This window comes from Oncorhynchus mykiss, chromosome 18, assembly GCF_057628025.1.
Source record: "Oncorhynchus mykiss isolate SJ-2025 chromosome 18, ASM5762802v1, whole genome shotgun sequence".
NCBI classification, from domain to species: domain Eukaryota; kingdom Metazoa; phylum Chordata; class Actinopteri; order Salmoniformes; family Salmonidae; genus Oncorhynchus; species Oncorhynchus mykiss.
In genome coordinates, this window is record NC_143039.1 from 25,597,501 (window position 1) to 25,618,996 (window position 21,496).

General features: G+C 43.3%; 1 protein-coding gene and 9 non-coding genes across 20 annotated transcripts in view; all 10 read right to left on the reverse strand.

Annotated features, from left to right (window-relative positions):
* LOC110528772 (traf2 and NCK-interacting protein kinase) overlaps positions 1–5,787 on the reverse strand; it is a 53,120-nt gene extending 47,333 nt beyond the window's left edge. For all 11 annotated transcript variants that reach the window (XM_036952100.2, XM_090207950.1, XM_036952096.2 and 8 more), the window contains exons 1-2: positions 5,195–5,787; positions 271–336 (exon numbers count right to left, since the gene is read on the reverse strand). In XM_036952100.2, coding sequence (XP_036807995.2) covers positions 271–336; positions 5,195–5,251 — 123 coding nt within the window. In that variant the 5' untranslated portion in view covers positions 5,252–5,787. The remainder of the gene's footprint in view (positions 1–270; positions 337–5,194) is intronic.
* Positions 5,788–14,875: 9,088 nt separating this feature from the next.
* trnal-cag (transfer RNA leucine (anticodon CAG)) lies at positions 14,876–14,958 on the reverse strand. The gene has a single exon. It is a non-coding gene; the product is annotated as a tRNA-Leu (tRNA).
* A 489-nt stretch (positions 14,959–15,447) lies between these two features.
* On the reverse strand, positions 15,448–15,530 carry trnal-cag (transfer RNA leucine (anticodon CAG)). Its single transcript has one exon. It is a non-coding gene; the product is annotated as a tRNA-Leu (tRNA).
* A 764-nt stretch (positions 15,531–16,294) lies between these two features.
* trnal-cag (transfer RNA leucine (anticodon CAG)) lies at positions 16,295–16,377 on the reverse strand. Its single transcript has one exon. It is a non-coding gene; the product is annotated as a tRNA-Leu (tRNA).
* A 489-nt stretch (positions 16,378–16,866) lies between these two features.
* On the reverse strand, positions 16,867–16,949 carry trnal-cag (transfer RNA leucine (anticodon CAG)). Its single transcript has one exon. It is a non-coding gene; the product is annotated as a tRNA-Leu (tRNA).
* A 768-nt stretch (positions 16,950–17,717) lies between these two features.
* trnal-cag (transfer RNA leucine (anticodon CAG)) lies at positions 17,718–17,800 on the reverse strand. Its single transcript has one exon. It is a non-coding gene; the product is annotated as a tRNA-Leu (tRNA).
* A 489-nt stretch (positions 17,801–18,289) lies between these two features.
* Positions 18,290–18,372, reverse strand: trnal-cag (transfer RNA leucine (anticodon CAG)). The gene has a single exon. It is a non-coding gene; the product is annotated as a tRNA-Leu (tRNA).
* Positions 18,373–19,138: 766 nt separating this feature from the next.
* trnal-cag (transfer RNA leucine (anticodon CAG)) lies at positions 19,139–19,221 on the reverse strand. The gene has a single exon. It is a non-coding gene; the product is annotated as a tRNA-Leu (tRNA).
* A 1,228-nt stretch (positions 19,222–20,449) lies between these two features.
* trnal-cag (transfer RNA leucine (anticodon CAG)) lies at positions 20,450–20,532 on the reverse strand. Its single transcript has one exon. It is a non-coding gene; the product is annotated as a tRNA-Leu (tRNA).
* A 489-nt stretch (positions 20,533–21,021) lies between these two features.
* trnal-cag (transfer RNA leucine (anticodon CAG)) lies at positions 21,022–21,104 on the reverse strand. The gene has a single exon. It is a non-coding gene; the product is annotated as a tRNA-Leu (tRNA).
* Positions 21,105–21,496: the final 392 nt, after the last annotated feature.

Sequence of the window (21,496 nt, forward strand, 5' to 3'; positions counted from 1 at the left end):
GGGGGAGAGAGGGAGACCAGGGGGGAGAGAGGGAGACCAGGGGGGAGAGAGGGAGACCAGGAGAGGAGAGAGGGAGACCAGGGGGGAGAGAGGGAGACCAGGAGAGAGAGAGGGAGACCAGGGGGGAGAGAGGGAGACCAGGAGAGGAGAGAGGGAGACCAGGGGGGAGAGAGGGACACCAGGGGGGAGAGAGGGAGACCAGGGGGGAGAGAGGGAGACCAGGGGGGAGAGAGGGAGACCAGGAGAGAGAGAAAGAAGTGTGTGTCTTACCTTGTACACCTGTCCGTAGGTTCCATTGCCCACCAACTCCACCAGCTCAAAGATGCCTGCTGGGTCCTAAAGAGAGACAAATTCTGAGTCACAGAGTGTACAGACATTTAGCTTGAAGCTGGCAGTTATAGAGGTGTTAGCTTTATGCTAGCCCCCAGACATAGGCTATACCGTTAGCTTGATGCTAGCCCCAACAACATAGGCTACAGGCCATTAGCTTGATGCTAATCCCCACCCCAGACATATAGACTGTTATCTTGATACTAGCACAGATAGACAGTTAGTTTGATGCCAGCCCCAAAACATATAGACTGTTAGCTTGATGCTAGCCCCCAGAGATAGGCTACAGACTGTTAGCTTGAAGCTAGCTGATGCTAATAGACTGCTACTGTCGATAGCTAGCTAAAGTTGCTGCATAATGATTAGCTTACTAGACAGTAGAGTTACTACAAGAGGAGCCGCTAGACCACAGCAGAGAACCCAGTGACCTCACACACACACACACACACACACACACACACACACACACACACACACACACACACACACACACACACACACACACACACACACACACACACACACACACACACACACACACACACACACACACACACACACACACACACACACACACACACACACACACCTCCCTCTTTGCTGTGTTGCTATGTCATTCCAACAATAGCTGGAATTCAACTCCCCCCTCTGTAGCCCTCACTCTCTCTTTCGTTCACTCTCTTCCAACTCTCTCTTTCTCTCTCTCTCCATTCATCTCCAGCCAGCAAGAGTAGATATATGTAGCTCTCACAGTCTCGTTCTCTCTCATTCCAGCCCTTCTCTGAGAAATGCTATGGAACTCTCACACTCTTTTATTCTCTCTCTCTCTCTCCATCACTCTCATTCCAACAGACTTGAGCCTTTTTGGCTATGGCAGTTTTAATCTCTTTCCGTGTCTCTCCCTCCATCTCTCATTCCATCTGTCTCTCCATCCATCTCTCATTCCATCTGTCTCTCCGTCCATCTCTCAATCCATCTCTCATTCCATCTGTCTCTCCCTCCATCTCTCATTCCATCTGTCTCTCATTCCATCTCTCTCCCTCCATCTCTCATTCCATCTGTCTCTCCCTCCATCGGTCTCTCCCTCCATCTCTCATTCCATCTGTCTCTCCCTCCATCTCTCATTCCATCGGTCTCTCCATCCATCTCTCATTCCATCTGTCTCTCCCTCCATCTGTCTCTCATTCCATCTGTCTCTCCCTCCATCTCTAATTCCATCTGTCTCTCCATCCATCTCTCATTCCATCTGTCTCTCCCTCCATCTGTCTCTCCCTCCATCTCTCATTCCATCGGTCTCTCCATCCATCTCTCATTCCATCTGTCTCTCCATCCATCTCTCATTCCATCTGTCTCTCCCTCCATCTCTCATTCCATCTGTCTCTCCCTCCATCTCTCATTCCATCTGTCTCTCCCTCCATCTCTCATTCCATCGGTCTCTCCCTCCATCTGTCTCTCATTCCATCTGTCTCTCCCTCCATCTCTCATTCCAGCAGTATCTAAGCACCACTGTGGCACTTCTACTCTCTTTTATGTTCTCTCTCTAGCTATCTCCTCATCTCTCCTTCTTTACCTCCTGTGGTATCATGAGAAACACAGAAACACTCACTCTTCTAAACAAGCCCACACAAGGGTTAGTGATCAAGTGTGTGTGTGTGTGTGTGTGTGTGTGTGTGTGTGTGTGTGTGTGTGTGTGTGTGTGTGTGTGTGTGTACAGAGTCTAACAGAGTGTTGTTGCTGCTCCAGTTCATTCATATCCTCAGGCTAGCTGATAGAAAAGTGTCCGTTATCATGACTATTTAATACAACAGAATGGGCTCACAGGTTGTGTGTGAGATGATTAGATTGTAGTGGGTTAGTGAATGATGGGACTCACGTTGTAACTGGTCCTATCTAAACAACCACTGTCATGAGAGAAGGACTCTAATGTACTGTACTCATACACAAACGTGTTCTCTCTGTTGATGAATCTTATTCTCTGTTTAGCTCCTCGCGAGACCTTGTATACATTCTTCAAACTCTATGGCTCTAAAGTGTGTGTGTGTCTATGAGTGTGTATGTGAGAGGCTAGGGAAATAGTGTGAATAAGGGGGTCTTGTGGCTCAGCTGTTCATTAGATCACCCAGACACATTCAGGGGGAGACATTTAAGTGTGACACACCCAGATAATTCATGAATAAGATGTATGCAGGTCAGTTCTAGGGCGTAGGTGGGTTTAGGTTGAGAGTGTCGTCTATAACAGCTAGTGTTCTGGCCAAAAGTAGTGGAGGATAGGGTGACATTACTGGCACTCAATCTCTCTCTTTCTCTCTTTCTCTCGCTCTCCATCTATTTTTCTCTCTCCCTTCCTCGTTCCCCCTTTTTCACTTTGCCTTTGTCCCTCTCATTCATCAGCTCCTCACTCTATAATTGTGTGTGTGTGTGTGTGTGTGTGTGGTCAGTGCTGTTGATGTCATTAGCTGACTGACTGTGTGTGTGTGTGTGTGTGTGTGTGTGTGTGTGTGTGTGTGTGTGTGTGTGTGTGTGTGTGTGTGTGTGTGTGTGTGTGTGTGTGTGTGTGTGTGTGTGTGTGTGTGTGTGTGTTGTATCACCAATTCTCTGACCACTTCTCAGTCAGGATTTCCCAACACACACACACTCGTCTGTCCAGCGGTTCCTAGGCCAGTCTAGCCAGTGACCCACTGACCAGTGGATTAATGTCTGTGACTGACTGGTGGAGAACTGTAATCCACACAGGCCCCTGTACAGCACAGCTAGACTGGCTCTGCACAACCTGAACAGGCCACTGCACATCTCAGCTAGGCTGGCTCTGCACAACCTGAACAGGCCACTGTACATCTCAGCTAGACTGGCTCTGCACAACCTGAACAGGCCACTGTACAGCTCAGCTAGACTGGCTCTGCACAACCTGAACAGGCCACTGTACAGCTCAGCTAGACTGGCTCTGCACAACCTGAATAGGCCACTGTACATCTCAGCTAGACTGGCTCTGCACAACCTGAACAGGCCACTGTACATCTCAGCTAGACTGGCTCTGCACAACCTGAACAGGCCACTGTACAGCTCAGCTAGACTGGCTCTGCATAACCTGAACAGGCCACTGTACAGCTCAGCTAGACTGGCTCTGCACAACCTGGCAACCTCAATAGGCCACTGTACATCTCAGCTAGACTGGCTCTGCATAACCTGAACAGGCCACTGTACATCTCAGCTAGACTGGCTCTGCACAACCTGAACAGGCCACTGTACAGCTCAGCTAGACTGGCTCTGCACAACCTGGCAACCTCAATAGGCCACTGTACATCTCAGCTAGACTGGCTCTGCATAACCTGAACAGGCCACTGTACATCTCAGCTAGACTGGCTCTGCACAACCTGAACAGGCCACTGTACAGCTCAGCTAGACTTGCTCTTCCCAACCCAACCTATCATCCTTTATACTAGTCTGTGGGTCATATGGCATTAGCTTAGCGTATACCCAGTACCTGACCACACACACAAACAAATGTAAACACACACACATCATCTTGCAGAGTAGGTGTATCCATCATAGTGTGTGTGTGTGTGTGTGTGTGTGTGTGTGTGTGTGTCTTTGCTCAGGGTTAACATTAGAACCAGAGAGTGCAGCAACAGCCACAGTAGCCTACTGCCCCCGTCTACACTTGGAAAACAATTCCCATCTAGAACCATAAAGCTTTTTTTGGCTGTCCCCATAGGAGAACCCTTTGAAGAACCACGTTTGGTTCCAGGTACAACCCTTTTGGGTTCCATGTAGAACCCTTTCCACACAGGGTTCTACATGGAAAACAAAATAGTTCTACCTGGAAACAAAAAGGGTTCTCCTATGGGGATAGCCGCAGAACCCATTTGGAACCATTTTTTCTAAGAGTGCACAGACAACACAGTCTACAGGTAGCCTAGCCACTAGCATTACTGGCTTAGCAGAGTTTAGCATCTACACTGATGGTTATACCAACATATAACCATATTGGCATATTCAATATATCAAGGTAATGTAATAGAGACAATATATGACATGTAAATAGATACACAGTGATTATTGAATAGTATCCTTTGTAGAGGACTCTCTCTACCCGTGTTAACAGTGAGTGACATTTGTTGTTCACACATGCACACAGAAATACACTGTATGCATGAATGCCTTAATGTATTCATACAGTAGATGCACATGAAGGCTATCAGGCTGTTTTCGTAGACCCACATTAACATTCTCTTTGTGTGTGTGTGTGTGTGTGTAAATATGTAGGCTACATTCCACCACGGACTGGCTCAATGAAAGCGACATATTCAGACCTAAAAGTCGAGACCCCCCCCCCCCCCCCCTCTCAAACCACGACATCAGATTACATGGCTATGCTGTCATGCTATTTCATACCTAACCTTTGTTTATCTAGGTTAGTCGTTAGTAAATCAGCCGAAAGAGAAAAACTTGGTTGACGTTTTTCCACTGAGTATGTTCCTCTGTTGTGTTACAATGTTTAACCACCTGCCATTAGGCTATGAACAGTGCTATATAGGCCTGCATAATTCGATATTTGGATATATTTTGCTCATGCACAAACATCGGTAGGCCAGTCTGCCATGTTGGTGGTTGTATGTTGGGATGGGGAATTTGACCCATTTTAGAAGCGTTGTCTCACACACACACACACAGAGAGAGAGAGAGAGAGAGAGAGAGAGAGAGAGAGAGAGAGAGAGAGAGAGAGAGAGAGAGAGAGAGAGAGAGAGAGAGAGAGAGAGAGAGAGAGAGAGAGAGAGAGAGAGAGAGAGAGAGAGAGAGAGAGAGAGAGTAGTAGCCATCTCTGATACTGAAACAGATACATGATGTAGACCCGGGTTTATCTTACCCGTAGAGCAGACAGATCGATCTCATCCAGACTCCGGGCAGGGGAATCAGTCGCCATGATTCAAATAAAATATTGTGAAAATCACCAGAATCAGAAATCATCCAGACAACGAGACCACGGAGTAAATGCCCTTGGCCACCGCTATAGGCTGCCCTCTTCCTCGGGGAAACGAGCCCTTTCTCACCGATAAGCGACAGAGAGATGGCGACAGAGAAAATGAAAAAGAGAGAATATAATATATCCCCGTTTGTCAGTAGACTTAGAGGTGACCGACGTTAAAAAAGTCTGCTAGAGCAGAGATGCTGGTGTGTGACTATAACCGGACGTGAACATTATCAGCAGCAGCACCGAATCCACGTCTGTAGGTTCAACCGACAGAGCGAGAACTCACTGTTCGCTGGCTGCTGCTGCTTTTGAGCTATGTCAATCAAAGACAACGCGGGCGGGGCAAATCTGCAAACCACTCCCACTCCAGAGGAATGCCCAATTTGATTCATTTAATTATTTAAAACTCAGTAGTGACGAAAGGAGTTCCAGAGTAAGCCGTCCCTGACACCGGGGTGTGGTAACTGGTTTGTCTAACGTTTAGTAATGATGTTAGGTGAAGTTGGACTTCTTGTAAAAGGGATTTAAAAAATGGAAACATAGCTATGAGTTCAACAAGGGCCAATCAACTTTGTTGTACGTCACATCTCTTTCATATTGAAATGTTTTAGAATGTAGTATTATTACTAATATATTATGTATGTATTATGAACATAGTGTTGTGTATAGGAACTAATCAGACGTTCAGAATAGAGAAGTTTCATTCAATGCGGCCCATTTAGTTATTTTTTGTTTGGTTATATTTGTCCTTTATCCCATTGAGAATAACCATGTGTTTTATAACAGAGAGCTAAAGGCAATATAATATAGATTATTCCTGAGAATGGAACAGAGTAGAGATGTTGTCCTTAAAATATAACAGAGTAGAGATGTTGTCCTTAAAATAGAACAGAGTAGAGATGTTGTCCTTAAAATAGAACAGAGTAGAGATGTTGTCCTTAAAATAGAACAGAGTAGAGATGTTGTCCTTAAAATAGAACAGAGTAGAGATGTTGTCCTTAAAATAGAACAGAGTAGAGATGTTGTCCTTAAAATAGAACAGAGTAGAGATGTTGTCCTTAAAATAGAACAGAGTAGAGATGTTGTCCTGAGAATAGAACAGATTAGAAATGTTTCCTGAGAATAGAACAGATTAGAAATGTTTCCTGAGAATAGAACAGAGTAGAGATGTTTCCTGAGAATAGAACAGATTAGAAATGTTTCCTGAGAATAGAACAGATTAGAAATGTTTCCTGAGAATAGAACAGATTAAAAATGTTTCCTGAGAATAGAACAGAGTATAAATGTTTCCTGAGAATAGAACAGATTAGAAATGTTTCCTGAGAATAGAACAGATTAAAAATGTTTCCTGAGAATAGAACAGAGTAGAGATGTTTCCTGAGAATAGAACAGAGTATAAATGTTTCCTGAGAATAGAACAGATTAGAAATGTTTCCTGAGAATAGAACAGATTAAAAATGTTTCCTGAGAATAGAACAGGGTAGAGGTGTGTTGTCATGACCTGTCACTCACTATAACAGAGAAATACTCTGGAACTGTTTTGGTCGGAGATCAGGATTATAAGGATTAAGCCAAAGCAACACATGCAGAGGAACCATATAATTGGGCTCCTTCAGTATCACTATACCAAAATAAGACATGTTAACACGTGAGAAATCTACAGACAGGTTTGCCTTGCCAAGAACTTCTTAGGAACTATTAGTCATGCACACCATTTAATCAAATCAAATGTTATTGGTCACATGCGCCGAATACAACAGGTGTAGGTAGACCTTACAGTGAAATTATTACGTACAAGCCCTTAACCAACAATGCAGTTTAAGAAAATCCCTAAAAAAGTAAGAGATAAGAATAACAAATAATTAAAGAGCAGCAGTAAATAACAATAGCGGGGCTATATACAGGGGGTACCGATACAGAGTCAATGTGTCAATGTGCGGGGGGGGGGGGGGGGGGGGGGGGGGGGCACCGGTGTCGAGGTAATTGAGGTAATTATGTACATGCAGGTTGAGTTAGTAAAGTGATATCTAAGCCAATGCCAAACTCATCCAAGCTAATGTCAAATCCAATACATTATACAGGCACGGCTATTACAGTTTTTTCCAATTGCTAACACACTAAAATGACATGCACAGCACAATTATTTAAACTGACACACAGAGAGCAACACCTCTTCTCAAGTCTCCAAAAGTCTAAACACATTTTCTGCTTTACACACATTTTGCAATTCAAAATGGCACTTTTTAAATGCACTGCACACGGTTCTCTGCATAAGACACAACAATCTGACATAGAGTCACATGTTTGCCATTTCAAAACACTGCCATTCAAAATGACACTACATGAGCTAATTGGCCAATACATGTGCCACCTGGCCAAACACCTCAATGGTTAATTGTTACCACTTCAATCAGGAAGTAAGCACTATGAAAAGACCGCAGGTGAGCACCTTTTGTTTTACAACAACAATGGAAGCCGTTGCAGAGAGAGGAAGAGGGAGGGTGAGAATGAGAGGGGGAGGAAGAGTGAGAGGTATGGGTAGAGCTGGTAGAGGAGTTCATGGCCAAAGAAGACAACATCTTTCAAATGAAATCAGAGCAACCTTAGTTGATCATGTCAGAGAGTGCAGCCCAACTTGAGCCGTTTTACTGTCGCCTGTGTCATCCGGACATTGAGACTGGAGTACAGGTATGTAACCAACATTTCTTTCACACTACATAGTACACCCCATGTCACAGTGTATCAGTTGGGTGAGACCTGTTTACTTCATGAATGGCTGATGTCATACACTAACTGCACAAATTTCCTGTAGAATTGACTCTACTGTGGGGGAAATATCTTTAGGCTGCATTGTCCAAGCCCTATATTAAGTTTTTTTGTTTTTCTAAAGCACTGAGAGATGCAACCATGGTGGAGGAAGGGGCCAAATGTTCACCGGGGTACAGGAAGCTAACATTGTAAACTTGGTTTTGGAAAATAATGAAATCAGATGACGAGAAATTCAAAGCCACATCATCCAGGACAACACCATTTTCAACAACATTCAACGAGTCAGTCTGTCCACATTGGCTCGCATTCTCACGCGAAACCAAATCAGAATGAAACAACTTTATAAGGTGCCGTTTGAGAGAAACTCTCAAAGAAATGTGGATGTAAGTACAATATTGACTGCAGTACACTACACGCAACATCGTTTCCCAGTGAACTGGATAACACCATTTTGACTGCTTTTGTTCTATGTTTTCAGGGAGTACTGGAAATAGATGCTCATGCAATCCCACATGAGTTCATCTTTATAGATGAGGCTGGGTTCAACCTAGCAAAGACCAGACGAAGGGGGAGAAACGTCATTGGCCACAGAGCCATTATAGATGTTCCTGGCCAACGTGGTGGGAACATCACAATGTGCACTGCCATCTCCAATACGCATGGTGTCCTCCACCGTCATGCCAACCTTGGACCATACAACACAGCCCATATTCTCACATTTCTGGACAGACTCCACAACATTCTCATACCACCAGAGCGTATGAATGATGCAGATCATCAAAGAACCCGGTACGTTGTAGTATGGGACAACGTGAGCTTTCATCGTGCAGCCTCAGTCCAAAACTGGTTTGCTGACCACCCACCATTTCTCGTGCAATACCTCCCACCATACTCACCATTTCTGAACCCCATAGAAGAGTTATTTTCGGCATGGCGGTGGAAGGTGTACGACCGGCAGCCCGTTGTGCACATTCCTCTTGTGCAGGCTATGGAAGAGGCATGTGATGAGATTGATGTGGGTGCGATTCAGGGATGGATAAGGCACTCAAGGCGCTTCTTCCCTCGATGTCTAGCAAGGGAAGATATTGCCTGTGATGTGGACGAGGCGTTGTGGCCAGACCCAGCTGTGATGTGGACGAGGCGTTGTGGCCAGACCCAGCTGTGATGTGGACGAGGCGTTGTGGCCAGACCCAGCTGTGATGTGGACGAGGCGTTGTGGCCAGACCCAGCTGTGATGTGGACGAGGCGTTGTGGCCAGACCCAGCTGTGTTGTGGACGAGGCGTTGTGGGCAGACCCAGCTGTGATGTGGACGAGGCGTTGTGGCCAGACCCAGCTGTGTTGTGGACGAGGCGTTGTGGCCAGACCCAGCTGTGTTGTGGACGAGGCGTTGTGGCCAGACCCAGCTGTGATGTGGACGAGGCGTTGTGGCCAGACCCAGCTGTGCGGCAAGATGCTGCCTAATTATTTTTCTTGACTCTTTTTTTTTCTATATATTTTTTCTGCCATTTTCTTTTTCAGTTGACTGTTTTTTTGTGAGCATATTTTTGTTCAGTCCAATGGAAATATATCTGCTGTGCATATGTTGCACTGACTTGTTTGGTGAAAAATGTTAACAAATAAACTGTTTCAACAGCATGTGTGTGTATCTGCAAATATTTCTGTGCATCTGAAGATTTTCTACAATTTGAACTATTTTAGTATTATGGCAAAGCATACAAAAGATGAGAGTGCTTTTCATTATGCCCAACAGTGTGTAGTTGGTTAGACAAAAATCTGGTAATATGAATGAAGTGTGTGCCATTTCGTGCAAACATTTGATTTTGATAATGCTATATGTAGTTTTGATTGCAGTGCTTCATTTTGCAGGATATATGAGGTATTTTACAGTTTAGGTGTGTGGTTTTGTGAATTGTGTTAAGTATTTTGATAAAACGAGCCTAGTTTGCAAAATTGTGTTTTAGCAATTGGGAAAAAACTGTATCACATCTTCAAATCAAATCAAATTAAATGTATTTATATAGCCCTTCGTACATCAGCTGATATCTCAAAGTGCTGTACAGAAACCCAGCCTAAAACCCCAAACAGCAAGCAATTCAGGTGTAGAAGCACGGTGGCTAGGAAAAACTCCCTAGAAAGGCCAAAACCTAGGAAGAAACCTAGAGAGGAACCAGGCTATGTGGGGTGGCCAGTCCTCTTCTGGCTGTGCCGGGTGGAGATTATAACAGAACATGGCCAAGATGTTCAAATGTTCATAAATGACCAGCATGGTCCAATAATAATAAGGCAGAACAGTTGAAACTGGAGCAGCAGCACGGCCAGGTGGACTGGGGACAGCAAGGAGTCATCATGTCAGGTAGTCTTGAGGCATGGTCCTAGGGCTCAGGTCCTCCGAGAGAGAGAAAGAAAGAAAGAGAGAAAGAGAGAATCAGAGAGAGCACACTTAAATTCACACAGGACACCGAATAGAACAGGAGAAGTACTCCAGATATAACAAACTGACCCTAGCCCCCCGACATACAAACTACTGCAGCATAAATACTGGAGGCTGAGACAGGAGGCAAAAAGATATTGTCTTAGACAAGTGTGTGTGTGTGTGTGTGTGTGTGTGTGTGTGTGTGCGTGTGTGTGGGTTTGCAATATGTCTGCAGGTGTGCATGCTTGTTTTCTTCACCCAGTGTCTTCCATGGAATCACCTGAGCATATCACGCCCTGTTTCCCCTAGAGTGCCACGACAACATACCTTCACATAGAAAGCGAAAGACAGAAAGAGAATGAGACAGAGACATGGGAGAGAGAGAGGGAGAGAAGGGGGAGAGAGTCATAGACTGTTCTCTCTGCTACCGTACGGCAAGTGGTACCGGTGCGCCAAGTCTAGATCCAAAAGGTTCCTTAACAGCTTCTACCCTCAAGCCATAAGACTGCTGAACAGTTAATCAAATGGCCACCTGGACTATTTACGTTGACCCATACCTATTTGAACAAATTACCTCCACTAACCTGTACCCTTGCACATTGACTCGGTACCGGTACCCTCTGCATATAGCCTCATTATTGTTATTTTATTCTGTTACTTTTTGTTTTATTTTTTTACTTGAGTTTATTTAGTAAATATTTTCCTAACTCTATTTCTTGAACTGCATTGTTGGTTAAGGGCTTGTAAGTAAGCATTTCACGGTAAGGTCTACACGAGACAGCCTATAGGGAGGAGGTGAGGGCCCTGGGAGTGTGGTGCCAGGAAAATAACCTCTCACTCAACGTCAACAAAACAAAGGAGATGATGGTGGACTTCAGGAAACAGCAGAGGGAGCACCCCCCTATCCACATCGAGGGGACTGCAGTGAAGAAGGTGGAAAGCTTCAAGTTCCTCGGCGTACACATCACTGACCAACTGAAAGGATTCACCCACACAAACAATGTGGTGAAGAAGGCGCAACAGCGCCTCTTCAACCTCAGGAGGCTGAAGAAATGTGGCTTGGCACCTAAAACCCTCACAAACATTCACAGATGCACAATTGAGAGCATCCTGTCGGGCTGTATCACCGCTTGGTACGACAGCTGTACTGCCCGCAACTGCAGGGCTCTCTAGAGGGTGGTGCGGTCTGCACAACACATCACTGGGGGCACACTGCCTGCCCTCCAGGACTCCTAAAGCACCCGATGTCACAGGAGGGCCAAAAGGATCATCAAGGACAACAACCAACCGAGCCACTGCCTGTTCACCCCGTTATCATCCAGAAGGCAAGGTCAGTACCGGTGCATCAAAGCTGGGACTGAGAGACTGAAAAACAGCTTCTATCTAAAGGGCATCACTAGCACCTTAGAGGCTGCTGCCCTATATACATAGACTTGAAAACACTGACCACTTTAATAATGGAACACTAGTCACTTTAAATGTTTACATATTTTGCATTACTTATCTCATATGTATATACTGTATTCTATTCTACTGTATTTTAGTCTATGCATTACTCATCTCATATGTATATACTGTATTCTATTCTACTGTATTTTAGTCTATGCATTACTCATCTCATATGTATATACTGTATTCTATTCTACTGTATTTTAGTCTATGCATTACTCATCTCATATGTATATACTGTATTATATTCTACTGTATTTTAGTCTATGCATTACTCATCTCATATGTATATACTGTATTCTATTCTACTGTATTTTAGTCTATTCTGCTCCGACATTCCTCGTCCAAATATTGATATGTTCTTAATTTCATTACTTTTCTTTAGGTTGTCTGTATTGTGTGTATTGTTGTGAAATGGTTAGATATTACTTTTTAGATATTACTGCACTGTTGGAGCACGAAACACAATCATTACGGAACACCCGCAATAACATATTTCTAAACATGTGTATGTGACCAATACATTTGATTTGATTTCATTGGACCTGTTATATTCAGCGCATATGACAAACAAATTTGATATGAGAGGGAGAGGGGGGGGGGGGGGGGGGAGAGAGCATAAGAGAACACATTACTACCCCAGTTTAAATATTTAATAAGTGATTCTGGGCTAAATCTCCTGTGTGTGTGTGTTGGGAGGGTGTAACATAGCATATGCTACAGTACATGATAACTGCTCCAATTAATGCCTACTCTATAATTAAAATGTGAAGATGCACAGAAGAAGCCATATCACACACACACACATTCTTATTCTGTACCTACGGGTGACATAATATTTCCCCAATATCAACTGTCAGCTTACCAAATCACAGACTATGCCTTTAAATCGAGACATGTTGAAGCCAGATGAATCTGATTTGAGAATGGACTATTTCTTTAACCTTTCACTGACATAGAGTTACTGAAATGAATACAGGCGATGCCTCGCAAACACCATACCAGAGCCATAAAGAGTATACTAAATATGAAGAACACCTGCTCTTTCCATGACATACACTGACCAGATGAAAGATATGATCTCTTATTGATGTCACTTGTTAAATCCACTTCAATCAGTTTAGATGAAGGGGAGGAGACAGGATAAAGAAAGATTTTTAAGCCTTGAGACAATTGAGACATGGATTGTGTATGTGTGCCATTCAGAGGGTGAATGGGCAACACAAAATATTTAAGTGCCTTTGAACAGGGCATGGTAGTAGGTGCCAGGCGCACCGGTTTGTGTCAAGAACTGCAACGCTGCTGGGGTTTTCACACTCATCAGTTTTCTGTGTATCAGGAATAGCCCACTACTCAAATGACATACAGCCAAATTGATGCAACTGTGGGAAGCTTTGGAGTCAACATGGGCCAGCATCACTCTGGAATGTTTTTGACACCTTGTAGTACATGCCCTGACTAGAGTCCAGGCTCAACTCAATATTAGGAAGGTGTTCATAATGTTTTTACATAGCTGATACGTGAAAGTGGAGGGCGCCCTCGTGTGGTCAAAGGTCATGCAATTTGAGTATTGAAGACGGGGATCATTGGGATCTTGTGACAGAAACGGACAAACAATTATACCGTTCTCGGCAGGATTCAAACCTGCGAGGGAAGATCCCAATTCATTTTTAGTCCATCGCCCTTAGTCCATCGGTCCTCAATCTAGACTACTGTACTAGTAACTTCTGGCTAATTCACCTCTTTCAATAACTTTTCATTTAGACTTCACCAACATGTTATGTATAACACCATGATTTGGAATGACTTCTCTGTGACAGACGGGCGATAAAGAACTTTCAGAAGAGGAATTCAACACCACGCCTCACGGCGACAGCAAAGGCTTAGATCGCTCGGACATCCTGAATCCGTAACAACAGCACGAGGTCTAAACTTCGATATGCTGACGTACATCGGCCAGCAAATGTGTCGATTATAACATACTCGATTTGTCATTGTAATGACTTGCTGTAGAAAGTGCATCATTAAAAGTAGAAATAGGAATATTATATTATTTATGTTTCTTCACTCAGCCAGAACAAAACAAAGAAAGAAGGTAGCCCAGGGTGCAGATACATCGTCTCACCACTAAGGGTCACTAACGGAACATGACAACGGCCATCCTGACTGCTAAAACCTGGATTTGGTGTCAGGATAAAGCGTACTAGCTAAAAGTAGATATAGGTACGGCCTCCTAAGATCACCACAAAGACCAGTAAATGCACAATACTGACTTGCACTTTCCACATCAAATAGTCATTGGTTTTAATCAATTTTTAATCAATTAAAAACTCCTGTCATTGATTTATCTTCAATATGTCCGTCAACAGGAAAAGCCTAGTAAATCGTCATTGATTGAGCGCTAAAGTGGCCTCAGAATATGACCATTCTGATATAAATGATAAAATATCTCAGATAAGACCGAAAAAGTGTCTGGAAGTATCAGCAACCATCAGGGTGAGAGTGACAACACGTCCACATGTCAAAATGGGGGGAGTCTTAGCAAATGGCATAGTGGTTATTTTAACGCAATCGTGTTTTATTTTTATTTGGGGGGGGGGGGTTAAAAAGGGGTCTCACCTGTGACCCGTGGCTTGACTTTAGATGCAGCGACTTCGATTACCCTGCACACCATATTTTTTTCTTCCCACCAATACAATCCAGTGACAACGACCGACGAGTTGTGCGTTCCGAGATACCTTTTGTTATTTGCCTGTTTGTGGCCCGCCTGTGAAATTCGTGCAATTCTCTTTCAACCTCTCGTCAACTAGCTGTTTTTGCAGAATGTTAAAAATACGATAGTTATTCACTGCTCATGTTAACTGGATGTAATTTCCATTATCTTAAGCCACTTATTTGTCAACTGGTTCTTGCAACGCAGTATGACATGCAGGCGTTAAAAGTATGTCAGAAGTGGGATTCGAACCCACGCCTCCAGGGGAGACTGCGACCTGAACGCAGCGCCTTAGACCGCTCGGCCATCCTGACTTCTGTCAAATATTACGTGTCCCTTCTGATTTATTCATCTTTATGTGGTCTTGTAATCGGTCATATATTTTTCAAATTATATAACTTACAGTGAATCGGGTAAAAGTTTAAATTGACATAGGCTAGGCTACTAATAGTTTCCTCTCGCTCAGCCAGCACCAAAGAAAGAGAAATTAATCATTTATCCTGGTTTCGTCAGCCCAGGGTGCATATACACCATCTCACCACTAGGATTCGCTAAAGGAACAATGGAACTGCTCTTATAAACATTAGCAAGCTCTTTCTTACCATAAATAATACTGATTGATGTTGATATATTCGTACTATGTACCGCTATTTTATATTTCCGTTCTTGTGAACAAGTATGATCATTAGGCTTATCCTTATCCTTGCCTGTTTGTGGCCCGCCTGTGAAATTCGTGCAATTCTCTTTCAACCTCTCATTAACTGGTTCTTGCAAAGCAGTATGACATGCAGGCGTTAAAAGCATGTCAGAAGTGGGATTCGAACCCACGCCTCCAGGGGAGACTGCGACCTGAACGCAGCGCCTTAGACCGCTCGGCCATCCTGACTGCTAAACGCTGCATTTGGTGTCAGGATAAAGCGTACTAGCTAAAAGTAGATATAGGTACGGCCTCCTAAGATCACCACAAAGACCAGTAAATGCACAATACTGACTTGCACTTTCAACATCAAATAGTCATTGGTTTTAACCAATTAAAAACTCCTGTCATTGATTTATCTTCAATATGTCCGTCAACGGGAAAAGCCTAGTAAATCGTCATTGATTGAGCGCTAAAGTGGCCTCAGAATATGACCATTCTGATATAAATGATAAAATACCTCAGCTAAGACCGAAAAAGTGTCTGGAAGTATCAGCAACCATCAGGGTGAGAGTGACAACACGTCCACATGTCAAAATGGGGGGAGTCTTAGCAAATGGCATAATGGTTATTTTAACGCAGTCGTGTTTTATTTTTATTTGGGGGGGGGGTTAAAAAGGGGTCTCACCTGTGACCCGTGGCTTGACTTTAGATGCAGCGACTTCGATTACCCTGCACACCATATTTTTTTCTTCCCACCAATACAATCCAGTGACAACGACCGACGAGTTGTGCGTTCCGAGATACCTTTTGTTATTTGCCTGTTTGTGGCCCGCCTGTGAAATTCGTGCAATTCTCTTTCAACCTCTCGTCAACTAGCTGTTTTTGCAGAATGTTAAAAATACGATAGTTATTCACTGCTCATGTTAACTGGATGTAATTTCCATTATCTTAAGCCACTTATTTGTCAACTGGTTCTTGCAACGCAGTATGACATGCAGGCGTTAAAAGTATGTCAGAAGTGGGATTCGAACCCACGCCTCCAGGGGAGACTGCGACCTGAACGCAGCGCCTTAGACCGCTCGGCCATCCTGACTTCTGTCAAATATTACGTGTCCCTTCTGATTTATTCATCTTTATGTGGTCTTGTAATCGGTCATATATTTTTCAAATTATATAACTTACAGTGAATCGGGTAAAAGTTTAAATTGACATAGGCTAGGCTACTAATAGTTTCCTCTCGCTCAGCCAGCACCAAAGAAAGAGAAATTAATCATTTATCCTGGTTTCGTCAGCCCAGGGTGCATATACACCATCTCACCACTAGGATTCGCTAAAGGAACAATGGAACTGCTCTTATAAACATTAGCAAGCTCTTTCTTACCATAAATAATACTGATTGATGTTGATATATTCGTACTATGTACCGCTATTTTATATTTCCGTTCTTGTGAACAAGTATGATCATTAGGCTTATCCTTATCCTTGCCTGTTTGTGGCCCGCCTGTGAAATTCGTGCAATTCTCTTTCAACCTCTCATTAACTGGTTCTTGCAAAGCAGTATGACATGCAGGCGTTAAAAGCATGTCAGAAGTGGGATTCGAACCCACGCCTCCAGGGGAGACTGCGACCTGAACGCAGCGCCTTAGACCGCTCGGCCATCCTGACTGCTAAACGCTGCATTTGGTGTCAGGATAAAGCGTACTAGCTAAAAGTAGATATAGGTACGGCCTCCTAAGATCACCACAAAGACCAGTAAATGCACAATACTGACTTGCACTTTCAACATCAAATAGTCATTGGTTTTAACCAATTAAAAACTCCTGTCATTGATTTATCTTCAATATGTCCGTCAACGGGAAAAGCCTAGTAATTCGTCATTGATTGAGCGCTAAAGTGGCCTCAGAATATGACCATTCTGATATAAATGATAAAATACCTCAGCTAAGACCGAAAAAGTGTCTGGAAGTATCAGCAACCATCAGGGTGAGAGTGACAACACGTCCACATGTCAAAATGGGGGGAGTCTTAGCAAATGGCATAATGGTTATTTTAACGCAATCGTGTTTTATTTTTATTTGGGGGGGGGGGGGGTTAAAAAGGGGTCTCACCTGTGACCCGTGGCTTGACTTTAGATGCAGCGACTTCGATTACCCTGCACACCATATTTTTTTCTTCCCACCAATACAATCCAGTGACAACGACCGACGAGTTGTGCGTTCCGAGATACCTTTTGTTATTTGCCTGTTTGTGGCCCGCCTGTGAAATTCGTGCAATTCTCTTTCAACCTCTCGTCAACTAGCTGTTTTTGCAGAATGTTAAAAATACGATAGTTATTCACTGCTCATGTTAACTGGATGTAATTTCCATTATCTTAAGCCACTTATTTGTCAACTGGTTCTTGCAACGCAGTATGACATGCAGGCCTTAAAAGTATGTCAGAAGTGGGATTCGAACCCACGCCTCCAGGGGAGACTGCGACCTGAACGCAGCGCCTTAGACCGCTCGGCCATCCTGACTTCTGTCAAATATTACGTGTCCCTTCTGATTTATTCATCTTTATGTGGTCTTGTAATCGGTCATATATTTTTCAAATTATATAACTTACAGTGAATCGGGTAAAAGTTTAAATTGACATAGGCTAGGCTACTAATAGTTTCCTCTCGCTCAGCCAGCACCAAAGAAAGAGAAATTAATCATTTATCCTGGTTTCGTCAGCCCAGGGTGCATATACACCATCTCACCACTAGGATTCGCTAAAGGAACAATGGAACTGCTCTTATAAACATTAGCAAGCTCTTTCTTACCATAAATAATACTGATTGATGTTGATATATTCGTACTATGTACCGCTATTTTATATTTCCGTTCTTGTGAACAAGTATGATCATTAGGCTTATCCTTATCCTTGCCTGTTTGTGGCCCGCCTGTGAAATTCGTGCAATTCTCTTTCAACCTCTCATTAACTGGTTCTTGCAAAGCAGTATGACATGCAGGCGTTAAAAGTATGTCAGAAGTGGGATTCGAACCCACGCCTCCAGGGGAGACTGCGACCTGAACGCAGCGCCTTAGACCGCTCGGCCATCCTGACTGCTAAAAGCTGCATTTGGTGTCAGGATAAAGCGTACTAGCTAAAAGTAGATATAGGTACGGCCTCCTAAGATCACCACAAAGACCAGTAAATGCACAATACTGACTTGCACTTTCAACATCAAATAGTCATTGGTTTTAACCAATTAAAAACTCCTGTCATTGATTTATCTTCAATATGTCCGTCAACGGGAAAAGCCTAGTAAATCGTCATTGATTGAGCGCTAAAGTGGCCTCAGAATATGACCATTCTGATATAAATGATAAAATACCTCAGCTAAGACCGAAAAAGTGTCTGGAAGTATCAGCAACCATCAGGGTGAGAGTGACAACACGTCCACATGTCAAAATGGGGGGAGTCTTAGCAAATGGCATAATGGTTATTTTAACGCAATCGTGTTTTATTTTTATTTGGGGGGGGGGGGTTAAAAAGGGGTCTCACCTGTGACCCGTGGCTTGACTTTAGATGCAGCGACTTCGATTACCCTGCACACCATATTTTTTTCTTCCCACCAATACAATCCAGTGACAACGACCGACGAGTTGTGCGTTCCGAGATACCTTTTGTTATTTGCCTGTTTGTGGCCCGCCTGTGAAATTCGTGCAATTCTCTTTCAACCTCTCGTCAACTAGCTGTTTTTGCAGAATGTTAAAAATACGATAGTTATTCACTGCTCATGTTAACTGGATGTAATTTCCATTATCTTAAGCCACTTATTTGTCAACTGGTTCTTGCAACGCAGTATGACATGCAGGCGTTAAAAGTATGTCAGAAGTGGGATTCGAACCCACGCCTCCAGGGGAGACTGCGACCTGAACGCAGCGCCTTAGACCGCTCGGCCATCCTGACTTCTGTCAAATATTACGTGTCCCTTCTGATTTATTCATCTTTATGTGGTCTTGTAATCGGTCATATATTTTTCAAATTATATAACTTACAGTGAATCGGGTAAAAGTTTAAATTGACATAGGCTAGGCTACTAATAGTTTCCTCTCGCTCAGCCAGCACCAAAGAAAGAGAAATTAATCATTTATCCTGGTTTCGTCAGCCCAGGGTGCATATACACCATCTCACCACTAGGATTCGCTAAAGGAACAATGGAACTGCTCTTATAAACATTAGCAAGCTCTTTCTTACCATAAATAATACTGATTGATGTTGATATATTCGTACTATGTACCGCTATTTTATATTTCCGTTCTTGTGAACAAGTATGATCATTAGGCTTATCCTTATCCTTGCCTGTTTGTGGCCCGCCTGTGAAATTCGTGCAATTCTCTTTCAACCTCTCATTAACTGGTTCTTCCTGACTGCTAAAAGCTGCATTTGGTGTCAGGATAAAGCGTACTAGCTAAAAGTAGATATAGGTACGGCCTCCTAAGATCACCACAAAGACCAGTAAATGCACAATACTGACTTGCACTTTCAACATCAAATAGTCATTGGTTTTAACCAATTAAAAACTCCTGTCATTGATTTATCTTCAATATGTCCGTCAACGGGAAAAGCCTAGTAAATCGTCATTGATTGAGCGCTAAAGTGGCCTCAGAATATGACCATTCTGATATAAATGATAAAATACCTCAGCTAAGACCAAAAAAGTGTCTGGAAGTATCAGCAACCATCAGGGTGAGAGTGACAACACGTCCACATGTCAAAATGGGGGGAGTCTTAGCAAATGGCATAATGGTTATTTTAACGCAATCGTGTTTTATTTTTATTTGGGGGGGGGGGGTTAAAAAGGGGTCTCACCTGTGACCCGTGGCTTGACTTTAGATGCAGCGACTTCGATTACCCTGCACACCATATTTTTTTCTTCCCACCAATACAATCCAGTGACAACGACCGACGAGTTGTGCGTTCCGAGATACCTTTTGTTATTTGCCTGTTTGTGGCCCGCCTGTGAAATTCGTGCAATTCTCTTTCAACCTCTCGTCAACTAGCTGTTTTTGCAGAATGTTAAAAATACGATAGTTATTCACTGCTCATGTTAACTGGATGTAATTTCCATTATCTTAAGCCACTTATTTGTCAACTGGTTCTTGCAACGCAGTATGACATGCAGGCGTTAAAAGTATGTCAGAAGTGGGATTCGAACCCACGCCTCCAGGGGAGACTGCGACCTGAACGCAGCGCCTTAGACCGCTCGGCCATCCTGACTTCTGTCAAATATTACGTGTCCCTTCTGATTTATTCATCTTTATGTGGTCTTGTAATCGGTCATATATTTTTCAAATTATATAACTTACAGTGAATCGGGTAAAAGTTTAAATTGACATAGGCTAGGCTACTAATAGTTTCCTCTCGCTCAGCCAGCACCAAAGAAAGAGAAATTAATCATTTATCCTGGTTTCGTCAGCCCAGGGTGCATATACACCATCTCACCACTAGGATTCGCTAAAGGAACAATGGAACTGCTCTTATAAACATTAGCAAGCTCTTTCTTACCATAAATAATACTGATTGATGTTGATATATTCGTACTATGTACCGCTATTTTATATTTCCGTTCTTGTGAACAAGTATGATCATTAGGCTTATCCTTATCCTTGCCTGTTTGTGGCCCGCCTGTGAAATTCGTGCAATTCTCTTTCAACCTCTCATTAACTGGTTCTTGCAAAGCAGTATGACATGCAGGCGTTAAAAGTATGTCAGAAGTGGGATTCGAACCCACGCCTCCAGGGGAGACTGCGACCTGAACGCAGCGCCTTAGACCGCTCGGCCATCCTGACTGCTAAAAGCTGCATTTGGTGTCAGGATAAAGCGTACTAGCTAAAAGTAGTACGGCCTCCTAAGATCACCACAAAGACCAGTAAATGCACAATACTGACTTGCACTTTCAACATCAAATAGTCATTGGTTTTAACCAATTAAAAACTCCTGTCATTGATTTATCTTCAATATGTCCGTCAACGGGAAAAGCCTAGTAAATCGTCATTGATTGAGCGCTAAAGTGGCCTCAGAATATGACCATTCTGATATAAATGATAAAATACCTCAGCTAAGACCGAAAAAGTGTCAGGGTGAGAGTGACAACACGTCCACATGTCAAAATGGGGGGAGTCTTAGCAAATGGCATAATGGTTATTTTAACGCAATCGTGTTTTATTTTTATTTGGGGGGG